The 16,155-nt window shown below is 55.4% G+C and overlaps 3 protein-coding genes across 3 annotated transcripts; 1 reads left to right on the top strand and 2 right to left on the bottom strand.

The window, feature by feature from the left end:
* Positions 1-992: 992 nt before the first annotated feature.
* LOC119367561 (zinc finger protein 7-like) lies at positions 993-1,781 on the top strand. The gene has a single exon (XM_037633042.1). The coding sequence runs from the start codon at positions 1,185-1,187 to the stop codon at positions 1,722-1,724; it is 540 nt and encodes a 179-aa protein (XP_037488939.1). The 5' UTR covers positions 993-1,184; the 3' UTR covers positions 1,725-1,781.
* A 1,598-nt stretch (positions 1,782-3,379) lies between these two features.
* LOC119367559 (zinc finger SWIM domain-containing protein 7-like) lies at positions 3,380-4,714 on the bottom strand. Its single transcript, XM_037633040.1, has 4 exons — positions 4,493-4,714; positions 4,274-4,379; positions 4,059-4,166; positions 3,380-3,865 (listed from the first exon to the last, which is right to left on the bottom strand). Exons 1-4 carry the CDS (start codon positions 4,585-4,587, stop codon positions 3,764-3,766), a joined length of 411 nt encoding a protein of 136 aa, XP_037488937.1. The 5' UTR covers positions 4,588-4,714; the 3' UTR covers positions 3,380-3,763.
* A 77-nt stretch (positions 4,715-4,791) lies between these two features.
* On the bottom strand, positions 4,792-5,518 carry LOC119367560. Its single transcript, XM_037633041.1, has one exon. The coding sequence runs from the start codon at positions 5,314-5,316 to the stop codon at positions 5,062-5,064; it is 255 nt and encodes an 84-aa protein (XP_037488938.1). The 5' UTR covers positions 5,317-5,518; the 3' UTR covers positions 4,792-5,061.
* Between the last annotated feature and the right edge of the window lie 10,637 nt (positions 5,519-16,155).

Genomic DNA, 16,155 nt, shown 5'->3' with positions numbered 1-16,155 from the left:
CTCCCTACTCCCAACACCGTCCCTACCCCGCCCGGATCAGGCTGCCAGAGTCACCAATCCACCAGGCGCAATCAGCATCCGACCTCACGTCTCTCCCTCACTGTGACCCGAGAGAAAGCAGCGGTCCATTTCCATGGCTCATAATCATATAGGCCCAGTTGTCTCCGAGGCGAGCAGTCAAAACTCAAAAGTGCTCCTCCATGTATCACTATACAGAATAAATAAGCACAATCATTGTGCTGTGAGTGGATCATGACCATCCACTTGTTCCCGGGCAGAAAGCTCCTGTGTGTTTACCTCGGGGAGTGCCGACCGCTCATGGCAAAGAGTGGCGGATGCACTCAAGCTGAAGTCATTTCGAAGCCGCTGATGCAGGCTAAGCTTTAGGGTTAGATAGAGAATGCCAGGCGCCGTCTATGCCTGAGCCTCAAGAGACAAAGAGAGAGAACGTGCATGAGATAAGATCAATGATGACCTCAAATCAAAAAAAGCAACAACTACGTTTGAACAAATAATATCTAGGCCGTAGCACTTTTCACTGAGAGTGCTATATTGTCAATCAAACTAATCGACTGGAAAGGGTTCATATTAAATGGGGTTAATCCACGCAAACTTCATTATTGACTCTGAACAAAATCTAGCAGCGAAAAATAAGAAGGCAATTTCACCGTTCGACCGTAACAGACTTCTTTTCCACATACATTTCTGAACTAATCATGGCAAGGAAGTATACCAACATGAATAGTGGATTCCTAGATGACAGGTGAGCAAATCAGAAAATGGTCAATCATACTATGAGGTTTTTTTTAACTGTACTACGTCATAGATATGTACTGCAACATTGGTACCCAAAATAAGCCCATATCTGATCAGGAAAGAACTAGATAAGAAACTGAAGTTTCCCGTGACGGGACAGTATACATGAAAGACACACCTTACGGAATAACGAAAAGCCAACGAGCTGACCACCACGACAAGGAAACTGGTACGTAAGCAAACTAGGAAAATAGATAGGCATGCAGACTAGCATATCCTGATCCACTTTAAACTCCTGGAAACTTTTGCCTTTACCCCTGAATTATTGCCACTTGCAGACCCCTGCTCCTTTTTATACCAACCAGAGGACTACCATCATAACACAAACCTAGAGCAATCCTCTATTGTGCCACTCCCAACAAGGAAAGATGAAGAGGGGACCTGAAGCAGAAGAACAGATATTAGGTAATCAAGGTGATGAAGCTGGTCGCGCCGATGACAATACCTCAACGCCATGGCTAAAGCTGGGCCTCGATGCACTGAGAAGCGAAGCGGCTAAGCCTCCAGAGGCCAAACCTGTGGCCACCCCTCAACGGACGTTCTCCTGCAACTACTGCCTGAGGAAGTTCTTCAGCTCGCAGGCCCTTGGCGGGCACCAGAATGCACACAAGAAGGAAAGGTGTGCAGCCAGGAGATCACGAAGCTTTCAGCAACTGATGATACGCTTTCCTCCAACTGCTTCCTTCATCCAACCTATGAGGGCCAGCCCCCACTCCACAATTCTGACTGCACAAGGTGAAAGGGCCGCTGTTGTTGTTGCAAGATTTCATGACGGCCAAATGAGAAACAGGATGCCTTTTGCAGTAGAGGAAGCTGCCTATTTAGTGTGGCCTGGGAGCTTCAAAGCAAGTCTTCAGGAGACCATGAAGCAACCAGAGGAAAATATTGATTTGAGCCTGCATTTGTAATTTCTAATCCATAATCCCATGTATAAACATTTTCTGTGAAGTCAATATTTTGCATCATCTTTTGAGGTGAGGGAATAAGATTCCAAACTTGTACCCACAGTTGCAGGTGAGTTCTCAGACAAGTTTCAAAACTAGAAAACAATAATCTATGTGTGATACCTGGTAAAGAGTAACAAGTTTAAACTTGAGTAATCTTCAATCTAGTTACTAAGAAGTAGGAACCATACATACAATCCACCGATCAGTATTAAGCTATAAATGAGATAAGAAACAAACTTTAGTCAGCGCTGTCGTGGTGATTAGCGTTGCTCTAAGGACTCCAATTCAAATTTTATGCGCCTCACTTGATCACCAAACGTTATTTCAAAAGATAAACTACATGCAACACATTTGCTGCTTTATCAAAGACTTAAAACATTTCTATGCATTGGAAGTTTGTTGGCAACCATGAATGCTCTGGACTTTGGAGCTTATCAAACAACACCAGTTGTATTGAACTATTATCATATAAAGGCTAACTGCTGCAACCTTATAGATTGCATTTGCATATCTCAAGTCGTACATGTGAATATGTGTATTCTTGTCAACGACAGGATGTTAATTGGTCCATCAGTGTGCATGAATACAAGCAAAATAGTGTGGAAGAATCAGAGAAAATAATAATAAATATATTGACATGTCAATGGATGCATACGTGGAAAGAACAAAATTTCGTTATTTTAATGCTGAAGGCAAGTGCATGGCATAGGAATCTTCTTGTGCAAGCATAAAAACAAGCAAGGGGATAGAGAAAAGGTGAGAATGTGAGATGCCAAAAGAAATACTTTAGAAATGGAAACACGGGATGACCACAACTGTTGGCTACAATGTACACTACAAACTTCCATGAGAACGCTTCCAACGCTTATACTGTATATGCAGAAATTGTTGGCTCACAAAATCATTGGAAACTAATGTCTCCGAAATACATCACATGTCCTTCTGGAAAGCCACCTCGGTAAACTCTTTTGATGTTATATGATTTTCAGAAGACTCTCTCATTAATGATATACTTCAAAGCTAGAAGATCGCGGTGTTATTGTCTTTAATGTTTAGAACTCAGTAGTCATACATTATAGATAAACCACAACATTCTTCTAAGCTTAATAATATTTATCTGTATTAGTTATGCTGGTTTTTTAAGGTGTAGTATTCACCAAAAAACTTCAACGTATTAAGCTAAGGGCATCATCTTCTCACCAAATAAACCAAAGGTACTCAGATACAGTGAAACATGTGGTCCAGGAACTAGCCAATCAGGTATATTAGCATCCATATCTCAGATATTATTATCATGATGCTCATTTGCAAAATTAACTATGCTTCACTGTAGTATACTGGAATAAACTCCCTCTGTAAAGAAACATAAGACTTTTTAGATCACTAAAGTAGTGATCTAAAAACTCTTACATTTCTTTACAGAGGGAGTATCAATTACTGTAGTATGCAAGAACCGTCAAGTTCAAATATCAGGAACTCTGTAACCATATGGTCATTGTGTATCATATCATGATTCCTTCTACCAAAGCATCACTACACAAAAGCATCATAGGAAAAGAAGATATCTTGTGAAAAAATTGTAATGTGTTGAAGGACAGCAAAAGGCTAACTCGATATGAAAGAAAAACTATTCATCTCAATTCATTGATCGGTTCACATAACTCAATGATTTCACGGTCTCGTTCTTGTAATTTGATACAATGAAAAAGAAGGTGATGCTGGTTTCTCAAAAAGAGAAACAAGGTGATAATATTCTAACCCTGCAGATTTCACCACAGTTTCTTGGACACCCTTTTCCTATCTCTATATACACAATCCATGTGGCATAACATTGCAGCGAAAGGATTCCCAAGCCTATATAGCACTCAGGAAGACCTTACCTAGATGATCATAACACTTCATTAAGCTAAATTCAGTCTTTTAGAATGACACAGGTGAGACAACCCCCAAAAGGACAGTCATTCATAAATGTATTGTGCATTACTGAAATATTCAAGCAGTCAGAGGTTAGCAAGCATGTGAGCGAGCTCCTCATCAGTCACCTCCATCTCCTGGTGTTTGCCGACAGCTTCTGCGAGCCGCGCTGCCAACTGGTGCTTACACTGGAAAGAACAAAAACAATAACCCAAAATCAAAACAAGATTTCCCAGTAACCAAGAGCTACCGATTGCAGCTGTAAGCCTGTAACAGTCCAATGCTTATTTTGGATTCCAAATACATCCATTCCTCTAATCGAGAATTTCACTAGACTCGGTGAATAATGTGGCCAGACGAAGTAACAGAGACGGCACTTACGCAGAGCTGCTCACCACGGCCGACGATGTCATAGAAGAAGGAGTAGCAGGTGCAGAGGTGCTCCGGGAAGCAGATGTACTCCTCCTTCCTCTTGGACTCCCCCATCACCTGCAGCGCCAAACCAAAACAAGCCGTCGTCAACCGGCCGATCGCCTGCTGGCTCGGCCACAACACGAGCAGCCGTGGGGACGGAAAGGTAAGGTGCGGGAGCCAACCAGGAAGAGCGAGCGGCCGCTGGGCGCGCCGGTGACGCGGCGGACACCGCCCTCGTCGAGGATCTTGCAGGCGCGCAGCATGTTCTTGCCGAACAGGTGGTCGAGGCTGCACGCACGCCAGAACAGGTCAGGGGCTCGAGACGGCGAGGCGTGCATGAATTAACAACCGAGCGAGACGGTGGCGCCGCGGCGGTGCCGGGCCTGTTTGGATTCACTTACATGGACAGGTGCTCGTCCGTGGCGTGTCCCCCGGCCTTGATCTGAGCCCACACGGCGTCGGCCACGGCGAGGGCGACGCCGGCAGCGATGGACATTCGGGCGGCGGCGGCGGCGCTTGCGGTTGATCACTGAACCGGTGCGTCGCGCGCGCAAGCCGTTTGATGTTTTGACGCAGCGGAGGCGGAGACTGGAGAACGCAACCCGTTGAGGCGAAGGCTTCGACTGGCGTAGGCTGACAAGTGGGTCCGCGGCCCGACATGCCATCTCTTTTTGCAGAAATTGAAGCGAAAACAAGATAGTATTATCGAATTGCCCACTATGAACTGCACTTTAGTCATCTATAAGAAGAAGGAATGTCAAATGTGTATGCACAGATCGGCAAAACGCCGATCAATTTCTCATTACAAAACACTGGAGCCAACAAAAGGCAAAATGAGCTACATTTGTATACGCATCTTGGGCCTCTGATCTAGCAGAGCCGGCAGCCACGATCCAAGCATGAAGCATGGGCGACGCGGGAGCGCCAAGAATCGGATGGCACGGGAGCAGGCAGCGGTGGTGTAATCACGTCAGCGGTTGTGGAGCGGGTCGGAGGAGTTGGGCACCCGGCGCTCGCTGCCCCGGACGAGGCCCTCCGTCGCCGGGACCCGCGGCCACCACTTCCTCGCCCGCACGTCGAACGCCGCGTCGGGCGGACGCGCCTCCGCGGCCGCCTCGGTCGTGCCGGCGGCGTGGTCGTCCCCTCCGGCCGCCGCCGTCGCCACCAGGAGGAGCAAGGCGACGAGGAAGAAAAGAAACCTCTGGCTGGCCGGCATCTCATGCATTCATGGGGGCAAGAGGACCAGACAGAGTGGATGGATCAGAGGGCTGTGGTACCCTGCTGCTCTGTGACTGTGCACGAGAGAAGCTGAATCTCCTGAGGCAGTGTACTACTACAGCTCTGCTCGGCTGCCAATGTAACAGCGCGCGCGGCCGAGAGAAAACTTCAGCGCATTAGCGAAGTGGCGTAGAACACATTTTGACGGGGAGAACAGCGAGCCGTGCAGCAGTCAAGGTTGGAAAGCCCTTTATACTGCCGTAGCGAGGCAGGAGCTACGAGGACACAATCATTTGGCATGTATACCGCATGACTGAAAGGGTAGGAATGGTTGCCACACGCAGAGAATCTTGGCAACAGCGGGCAGCAGGCGCAGACATCAGCAGAAGGTCTGTTCCGGTTCTTGTCTCTGACCCATTCGTTGCTTAGGAGTATTTCAAAGTAAAATTATAATCCCATGTTACAAATATCATCTCCCTGTGTACCGTGTTATGTGTACAAAAGCTCGTCGTATGTTATGTTATGGAGATAGAATACGTTAACCTTGGTAGATTAAGGCATGGGAGTCCCGGACAAGGCACAGGTGTCCATGTCGCTTTTAGGTGAGGAGTTTAGTGAGTGAAGAATCGGAGGTTAGCGGCAGATTAGGTGAACGGCCCGGGAAACAGGGGACACGGCTTTCCATGCGCGAGGGAAAGGCCTTGAGCTCGCTCCACAGCCTATGCATGCCCGGAAGCATCTTTCTTTTCTCCTTTTGCCGAACCACAAACCAGCGGCCATGCAGCAGCAGAGAGAGAGAGGGAGAGCGAGAGCGTGCGTCGCGGCGCCATGGCCGTGCCTCTCGGGCGCTGGGTCGCGTGTTCCCGTGACCTCAGCTTTCCGCTCGCGATGGACAAGGCCGGGGCTGCTTTTGGGGCTCCAACTGCTACAAAGCGCCGCCTGTCGTGTCTCTCCCGTGCGGGAGAAGCGACGACGGGGGCAGAGAGGAATCTGCTCTGGGCGCTGTCAGCCCGCGACACTGAATCCTAATCCGAAGTTTGAGTGCAACAGCGATAACGTCGCGGCATCTTAGTATTTCCTCTCTCTCTCTATCGCGTTCGGTTTCAGAACCAGCCGTCCGGCCCAAATATCCAAATGTTAATTGGGGGTCAGGGTGGCGTTTTGTTTTCAGTATTGCAGAAAACCCAAATACTGAGGGGGTGTTTGTTTTCAGGGACTTTTTGATGTAGGGACCAAAAAAAGTCCCTAGCAAACTAAATAGGATGAGACTTTTTTGGGACTTTTTGCTAAAAGTCCTTAGAAGCACCTCCTTGAGAGTCTTTTTCAAAAAGTCTCAGGGACTAGAAAAAGTCCTAGGACTAGAGAAACAAACACCACCTGAATTGTGCAGCTGCGCCCAATGAACGTCACGAGCGCACGCGCTACCGGACAAAATCCCATTCGTACGTACGTTGCTAGGAAAAACACACTATCTCCCCCAAAAGGAACACCTATCCTAATTCCCTTTTCCTTGTATTTACACGGTGGTGGCGAAGAACCAGCCGCCGCCGGTGGTGTAGCCTGGGAGGTCGAGGGAGGCGACGGACCGGAGGAACCAGGCGAGGCGGTTCGGATCCAGCCCCAGCCCGCCACCACCAGCCCCATTCCCCTCCAGTTTCCGCCGCCCGCCGAAGCCATCTCCGGCGATGCCGCCTCTTCCCCGGCGGCCACGCGCGCCCTTTCCTCCCTCCTTCCCTACCCGTGCTCTGGCCGTGGCCTGCGGTCGGCTCCTCCTCTCTTCGCACGCGGCCCTGGGTCGTGCCTCCCGACTCGCCTCGCCTCCTCGCGCCTGATTCACGAAAAAGGGTTTCCCCCCGCTTTAGATTATAAAGCAACCGCCACAACATCATCCGGTAACAAAGGCCACCACAAAGGTTCAACCAAATAAAGGAAGGAAAACAAGTTACAACAAGGGCAACAAGAACTCAAAGTGCAGCAAAGTACTAGAAAGCTGGGGGCACAACCAAAACAAACCCCTAAAGGAGGATCACAGCCTAACTAATCCGGCTCGGGGGGTGGTGGAGGGAGCGGTGGCGCCAGAGCTCCGGCAGTGGTATGTAGAACCGAGGTGATCCTGTCGATGAGGTCCCGATCACGCCGCTTGCTGAGCGGTCTCCAAAGTTGTAAGAAGCTACATAGTTTGTAGATAGAGTCAGTCGCATGAGATGGAATCACATGCTCGATCACGAGCTTATTGTGTCCAGTCCACAATGTCCATGCAAGCGCCCCCACGACTACCCAAAGGCTAGGGCGCGTCCTGGCCTCACGACTTAGGACCACCTGGAACAAATAGGGGAGATTGTCATGGCACCAATCTCCACCGATGACCTCCCTGATACAACTCTGTCGGATTTCGGATTCCGGCAGACCCTTAAGGTTCGAACTCTGGGTTGCGCGCGGAGAACACTCCTCTACCAACTCACGTCTCGTCGCCTCGCAAAGGATTTAGGCTACACGAAGAACAACACAAGGGACACAAGGTTTATATTGGTTCAGGCCACCATTGTGGTGTAATACCCTACTCCAGTGTGTGGTGTGTGGATTTCCTCAGGGGCTGATGATGAACAATACAAAGAAAGAACAGCCTCGCGAGGGGAGGAGTTCTTGTGTTGGTGTGGATGGTTCTGGCTCAGGTTCGATTGGTCGATCCACTGCCTTGAGAATGGCTAGTCCTATTTATAGAGCGAGGCTCTGGTCCTCTTCCCAAATATTGAGCGGGAAGGGCGCCAACAATTGGCCATTTTGAAGGGGGATATCTAGTACACTTATCCTAACTAAAGTTGGTCCTCGCCTGCCAAAGGCTCTGACGATGACGCCATCCTGAGCTACACGATGACATCCATCCTGCCGTGCTGCTGGTCTTGGTCTTGTTGCACCGAAATGGTAGCCTTTGCTTGATACCTTGGCCTACGCTTGCCCCCTTTGCACCAAAGAGGAAACAAGGACACTGCGCAGGCCGGCGCCTGCCTGGCTTCGGTCGTCATGGCTTGCGTCACGGGCACCTCGTGAGGTACCCCGCCTTGATCTCTCCGCCTCCTCGCGAGCCAGCCTGACGAGGCCGCGCTTGAGGAAGCTTCCTGTCGTCCGCCCCGCGAGGCTTGGCCCCTCGCGAGGGTCTTGAGCTTGTGTTGACGAAGATGGGCCGTACTGGGCCACTCCTTGAGCCACGCTGCAGGCCGCGGGCAGGCAAGTCTGGGTACCCCTGTTCCCAAAACGCCGACAGTAGCCCCCGGGTCCAAGGCGCGCTCGGACTTGGCTTAGCAGAGAAGCGAAGGGGCAAGTGCGAAGCGCCACGGGCCCCAACAGCCTGCGACCTTGGGCGCCGCGTGGCAGTTGATTGGACGTGGGCGTCCCTGCTTCCCCATGACGCCTCGGCAACTGTTTGTCTGACAAAAGGGCAGCCCCGGGACAGGCTTACCTTCTTTGCCTTCACCAGTCATTGCTCCAGATCCCCTTTCTCGCTTTCCTCCTTCTCGCTTCCGAAATCCTCCAGATCTGCTTCAATCCCGCACCCTCGGCAAGCCATGGCGCCTCGTAAGTCTCCGGTCGGGGCCTGGTACTCACCCGCTCTGGATCCTCCGAACGTGTCGGAGAAGAACCTCACCCTCACGTGCTAGATGATGGTGGCGCAAGGCAACGAGGGGGCGGCTGTGCTCAAGGTCGGCTCCGCCCTGCCTGAAGACAAGGGGAGCACCTTCTACCCGCTCTTCGTGAGTGCCATCGTCGCCGGTCTGGTGCCTCCCTTTTCCGAGTTCTTCCTAGCTGTCCTTCGCCAATACAACCTGCAATCTCTGCACCTCCACCCCAACTCTGTTCTCCTCCTAGCGATTTTCGCCTATTATTGCGACGCTCATGTTGGAGTGAGGCCCTCAGTGGCTCTGATGCGCCATTACTTTTCCCTCCGGGTTTCTGGTGCTCACATCACTGCATGCGCGAGCTTCATCGCGTACTCCAACTCCAATGCCATATCAAAGCCCGGGAAAAGGATTGAGGGCTTCCGGAGCAAGTGGGTCATGGTGGACGCTGGGCGCATCCACCCTCGACTGGTACTACCCATGGCACAGCCCAAGTCCGTCGACGCGTGGTCTCGCGCGGAGCTTGTCGACCCCCATGCGAAGGTGGTGCTGGAGAGGATGGACGCGAACCTGAAGCCGGGCAACCTGGTGGCGGCAAAGCTGACCGGGGCTACGCTCCTGAGGGAGTTCCTGGAGCACCGGGTAGCTTCGCTTCGGGAACACTCGCTCCCATTGTAGAGGCTCGGGGAAGCCGATGCCGCCCTCCGCCTGAGCTCCGCAGCCCTGTCCGACGAAGATCTGGCCGCGGTCCTCCATTCCTTGGTTGGAGGAGACGTGGCGAGACTTGGGGGTGCTCATGTACCCCTGTTCCTTCGTGGTGACTGGGAGCAGGTGGTGAACTCCATGCCCACCATCAACGGGGAGGGGCTAGTGCCTGTGGAAGTTCCCAAGGATCTGGCGGCTCTGGCGACGGTGAACTTATCTTCCAGCGACTCCAGCGGGGAGGAGGAAGAAGAGGAGGAGGAAGAGGAGTCCGATTCTGAGGCGACCGACGGAGAGTCGGGGAAGTCCTTCCTTCGGCGCAGGTCCCGTGCCCTCCTCCTCATGCCGGACGACGACGAGGCCAGCGACGAGCGAGGCGGGGAGAGCTCGCCCCCGGTCCCGAGGAAGGACAGAACGGGGTTGGTTCCCCGCGGGTCTGCTCTGGCTCCAAGGTGGCCTGAAGCCAGCTTCAACTCTTCTGACGTGCCCCCTGCTTCCGAGCCTCCTGAGGCTGACCCCAGCAGACGGCTCTCGGGCTTCAAGTTCGGCCGGAGGCTGCTTGAGTCCGCGAATGATGACCAGTAAGTGCTTGATTTTTGTTTTGCTTCCTGCTTCCGTTGCCAAGGCTTGACGTCCGCATCCTTTGGCTAGGCTGGTGCCCGCAGCGAAAAGGCTGAAAGGGGCCTCTGAGGCCTCGCCTGGGGCAATGCTTCCACCTGCGGGGGAAGGAGGTGGCGAGGCTCGAGCCTCCCCTGCCCGGTCATCCTCGCGAGGCCAGGTGGGGCGCGCTGGCGTGGGCTCAGCCCCCGTGGCCCAGGTGACTCCTGAGGCGTCCATGCCCGATGCCACTGCTGCGGTCGCCGGGGCTCAGAAGGTCCCGACGCTTGATGTTGTGCTGCCGTCTTCTCCTCCTACTCCGCCAACCGCCGTTTCCTCGACTCCTTCCACTGTCTTGGATCGTGCTGCTGCTAAGCTGGACCGGCTGCGAGAAGATCTCCAGGGCGCCGACCCCCGCCTTGTGGCTGGGCGCCTAGAGTTGGCCTCTGGCTGGGTCCGCTCTGACACCTCCGTTCGAGTGGCGCTGAGCCAGGCCGTGACGGCCTGCGATGGGGAGAAGCAGGCCATCCTCCAAGCCAAGGCCGCTCATGACGCTGCCTTGGGTGAGGCTGCGGATGTCCGGGGCCGCTACAAGGCACTGGAGAATGAGCTACAAGGCCTGCGCGACGAGCTCGCCAAGGAGGTCCGTGACCGCCAGGAGAAGGAGAAGGAGATGAAGACTCGAGAAGCTGCTGTCAGGGACCAGGACGTCGAGCTTGATGGACATCGTGGCCGGTTGGAGACGCTGGAGCAGGTGTTGGAGGAGGAGAGGATCAAGCTGGATGGCAAGGCGAGGGTTCTGGCCAAGGACCGAGTGGCCTTCGCGCAGCTGGAGGAGAGGGCTCGTGCTGCGCTGAAGACACTTTATAATGGCGGCCTGGAAAAGCCGCTAGCTGGCGCCGAGGATGGCCCCGCCAAGCTGCTTCCCTTCCAGGTCCATGCACTTGAAGATGTCGCGGACGGCCTTGGCCCCACGGCCGAGGCCGTGTCCTTTCTTCTACAGCGCTGATGCGTGTCCTCACCCACGTCTATCTTCGCGACCCCAATGTCGACCTTAACAGCCTGTTGGAGCCTGCGATCGGCGAGCTTGCCGCTGCCGCTGCTGAGGCAGTGAAGGGTCGAGCAGAAGCCCTGCTGGCGAGGTTCCGCACCTTCAGCACCAGGCCAAGGCGAGATGCTGCCAACCCTGGGTCTTCGGGAGGTGGAGCCGCCCAGCGCAACTCCCCCGCCAGTGATGGCACCGCCGAAAAGTGACCCCTTTGTGGCTTCTGTCCTGTTTTAGTTCCTGCAACATGCATCATGCCTCATGGAGGCATTTAAACTTGTGTTTGGGGTTGTGAAAACAACCTATGGACTGTAATATTTGCTTTTGAATTCCTTGAGATTTGCATTTTTCCTTCCTACTTGCTTGTGTTCTACGTCGGCAGGGCCTGGCCCCGCGCATACCTCAGCCGCCATTAGCCCCGACCGGAAACCAGGATGGGACCAAGGAGTGAGGGGCTACGTGACCAGTTAGGCTCCTGAATCGCGATGCTCAGGAGTCCCCCTTGACTCGCGAACAACAAGTAGGGAGGGGAGGCATAGGAGTGGATCTACCGTTCTAGGTCGGCAGGGCCTGGCCCCGCGCATACCTCAACCGCCATTAGCCCCTACCGGAAACCAGGATGAGACCAAGGAGTGAGGGGCTACGTGACCAGTTAGGCTCCTGAGTCGCGATGCTCAGGAGTCACCCTTGACGTTCAAACGGCCGTCGTACCTTGGCTCCGCTCAGGGAGGGACGCACGACGAACCAGGCCCGAGGGGCCTGGCTGGGTGGCGTGCGCCCGGGCGTGGCCCGGGCGTAGCCCCCGTGTCCAGCCCCCTCGCATGGCGCTCCTGAGGGGAGGCGTTACGATAGGGCCGGACATTGAGCTCTGGGCTCCCTGAGGTTGATGCGGCCGTGGGCCGCCCTTAGTTGTTTATCACCAGCCCGGAGCATAGCACTTCCGTATGTGTACGGGCATAGCTGCTCCTCGGCAGTGTTGTCAGCCAGCGCGGAGCATGGTGCTTCTACTGGTGCGTGGGAGGGGGCTCCCCTCCGGGAGGAGCCCCCGGGGCGTGTACAGCCCCGCCCTGACACGTGGCTGGCACGGTAGGGCTTGACGAGGTGTATCTGGGCACCTGTGAGCCAGCGCGGGACTCATGGGGCCCTACCTCAAGGTGGGTTGTGCCTGGCTCTGGGCCTTTGTTTGTAATGTGCTCCTGCAAATTTGGTTAGATGCCAACGCTCTACGTCCTCAGGTCCCGGCCCTCGGGCGACCTCATCCGTCGCTGGTATGCTAGGTTGTGATGCCGTGGACATGGCCAGGAGGTGAGGGCTGGAGAGCCAGTAAGAGCCCGTGAGTCGCGATGCTCAGGTACCCCCCCTTTTAACGTGCAAGCGGTTAGCATGAGGGAAGAAGGGCGCCGTCACAAGCATCGAGTAATAATCATGGCGGGTCAAATGCAGGTCCTGAATAGATGCAAGAAAGATACATGCCGCTGGGTCAGGCCCGAGTGGCTTGGGGATAATGCAGCCTGAGGGGCGCCCCCAACAAGGTAACCTAAAGGCATAAACAAAAGAGATACATGGCGCAGGGACGGACCCACGCGGCCTGGGAATGATGCAGCCCTGGGGGGGCTCCCAGCTGAAAATGAAACTCGAAGGATGTCACCTGATGATGTTGGAGATGAAGGAATGCTGAAGTAGTGGACGACGTGCACTGCGGAAGCCGATCCTCACGAGCCCCTAGGCCCAGGAGCCTCGGGAGGCTCAGGGGGCACAGGCGGCTCCTCGAGGACCATCTCCATCTCCGCCAGGACTGCGGAATGCCTGACCTCCTGAGCCTCCAGAATGCTCCTCATAAGACGCTGACGCGCGACAGCCGCGTTCGGCAGGCCGAAAGGCATGCGAACATAGCTGTGGGGTGGACCCTTGCAGCGTCCCACGCGCGAGGGCTAGATGCGCTCCTGAGAGGAGGCTCGGTTGAGCCCTGGTACGTCGATGCAGACGCGCAGCCCACCATCCTCGCCTGGATGGGGAGCTACGGCGGGTAAGCGGCGGCTGCCACTCATAACTCTTGACTCCTGTAGCTCCTGAATGATCTTGCTGATGAACTCCCAAGGGTTTGGCCCTCCTTGCCTTGTGCCTTCCTGAGGGAAACGTGCTTTGAAGCATGCCTCCAAGTGGTGCCTGAGCGCCTCCCTCGTGACCTTGGCAAAGTCGGTGGCCCTCCAGGAGAGAGCCCCTGAGCCTTGCCCGAGGAGGGCGCCGGGCACGCCTTCCTATGCAACAGAAGGAGGCGCCCCTTAAACGGGCGCGAATCCTGACACAACACCACTGGAGGGGCCTGCCTCCCGAGGGTTCGGACCAGGTGATGCCTTCTTCTTCTTAGAGACTGCTTCGGGGAGACTCCCGCTCCTGTGCTCTGGGTCTTCGATTGCCGCGGCCTGGAAGGCACGTTCGAGAGAACACACTGCATCCTTCTCCTCATAGGGGACTGTGATGACTCCACTGCTTCCTGGCATCTTGAGGACATTGTAGCCATGGTGAGTCACCGCCATGAATTTGGCCAGGGCCAGATATCCCAGAATTGCATTGTAGGGCAGGCGAATGTGGGTGACATCGAAGTCGATGAGCTCTGTGCGGTAGTTCTTGCACTGTCCGAAGGTGACAGGGAGGCAGACCTGCCCTATCGGGGTGGTAGAACCATCAGTGACTCCTGAGAAGGGCTTGGTTGGCTGAAGCTGATCATACGACACTTGGAGATTGTTAAAAGTTTCGACGGACAGAATGTTGAGGCCTGCTCCACCATCGATGAGGGTCCTGGTGACCTACACATTGCTGATGACTGGGGAACAGAGCATCGGGAGGACCCCAGCTGTGGCTGCGCACTTGAGCTGATCTGCCGAGCTGAACGTGATGGCGCATGTGGACCACTGGAGGGGGCGCGAGGCTTCGAGCTTCGGAAGGACTGCATTCACCTCGCGAGCGAACTGTTTGAAGACACGCTGAGAAGCTGGAGCCTGAGCTCCGCCCAAGATGCAAGCGATAGCTCGCGGCTCCTGGAAGCCCCCAGCCCCCTCGTCCTGATGATGGTCTTCATTTCTCCTTGGCGGCGGTGGCAGAGGAGGGAGGCCTGTGTTGCCTTGTGGGAGATCCTCACGAGGCTGGTCCCTCCAGGCCCCCTCGCGAGGCTGGTCCTGCCAGCAATCCTCGCGAGGGCGGTCACGCCACCCTTGGCGAGGGCCACGGTCTTCCCATCGTCCTCCACCTCTTCCTCATCCGTGGCCATAGCCCCGGTTGTTGCGCTCGGGGCGTCGGCCGCCTCGTCCATATCGCACGACCCTGAGCTCTTGACATTCGTTGGTGTTGTGAGTGTGGAGGTCGTGGTAGACGTAGTACCGGATGCCCTTGGACGACTCCAGCTAATCTCTACCGCGCTTGGTATCTGGTTCTGCTGCGAGCACAACTGCTCCTTTGCGCTTCACATCCTTGGTCTTGGGCTTCTTCTCCTCCGGATCAGCAGCTGGAAGCTCGAGGAGGGAGAGGCGTCCTTCCTCAGCCCTGGCGCACTTGGTTGCCAAATTGAACAGCTCCAGAGAGGTGCACAGGTCCTCGTGGATTGCTAGCTCTTCCTTCATCTTGATGTCTCGAACGCCATCGAAGAAGGATGAGATGATGTCTTCCTCAGTCACCCCGGGGATCTTGAGGCGGGCATTGTTGAAGCGCTGGATGTACTTTTGCAGGGTCTCTCTTGGCTGTTGCTTGATGCGGCACAGGTCACTCATGGCCGGGGGCCGGTCACGAGTGCCCTGGAAGTTGGCGATGAAGCGAGTGCGCATCTCGTCCCAGGAGGAGATCGTGCTGGGAGGCAGGTTGAGGAGCCATGTCCAGGCAGCATCCTTGAGCGCCATGAGAAACCAGTTCGCCATGACCTTTTCGTCCCCGTTGGCCGCCTCGATGCCCAACTCGTAGAGCTGGAGGTACTCCACAAGGTCAACCGTGTCGTCGTAGCGTGGAGGCAGATCGGGCTTGAACTTGCCCGGCCAGGCTACACTGCGCAGCTCGGCGGTGAAGGCACGGCAGCCCGCCGTGGCCATAGGGGGCCTTTGGTGACGTAGGGCTTGATCTTGGAGGTCTTCGCGTGCTGCTGCTAGGAGCAGCGTGGGGTCTTGGCACGCTGGAGCAGGAGCGCGGTCGTGACATGCTGGCGCGGGGAGCTCGGGAGCACCTTCTGCGGACGAGGGATCTCTTGGCAGCTCTTCTCTTGCTGCGCGGGCGCTGGACGGAGCGAGTCCCGTCTAGGGGCCGCGTGCCTTGAGGCCAGGGCGCCTTCTTGAGGGGGAGGCAGTGGAGACGCCTCCAGAGCTGCGTTGCCCGCGCAGGGTGGGGGGCGATGTAGTGAGAGGGATGGTGCAGGGGAGCCCCCAGTGGTACTGACGAGCTCGGTGATGCGAGCAAGCCACTCGTCGTAGAGGTCGTCGACGCGACGGTAGTGCAGGAGCTCTCGAGCCAAGAGCAAAGCAGCGTCCGCGTCTGCAGGAGTGCGACGGGCGTGCGGCGACGAGCCTGCTGGGGTCAGCGACGGGGTGGCGGTGCGGCCTTCAAGCCGCACCGAGGGATGCAGAGATGATGCCTGCTGCTCGTTCCCCGCTGGGCCGGTGGCGGCGTGGGCGGCAGGCGACGGGGAACGATGGGGAGGCCCTCCGACGGGGGCGTCTATGCGACATGGGCCGCGAGGGCAGCCCGACGCTCGGCACAGGCTCGACGAGCATCAGACATGGACGCGACGGACGACGAAACGCAAGACGGCGAAAGCGTGATTCCGGTGCACCCCTACCTAGCGCGCCAAATATCGGATTTCGGGTTCCGGTTGACCCTTAAGGTTCGAACTCTGGGGTGTGCGCAGAGA

Source organism: Triticum dicoccoides, chromosome 2B (assembly GCF_002162155.2).
Source record: "Triticum dicoccoides isolate Atlit2015 ecotype Zavitan chromosome 2B, WEW_v2.0, whole genome shotgun sequence".
Lineage (NCBI taxonomy): Eukaryota > Viridiplantae > Streptophyta > Magnoliopsida > Poales > Poaceae > Triticum > Triticum dicoccoides.
This window is presented reverse-complemented; position numbering and strand designations above follow the sequence as displayed.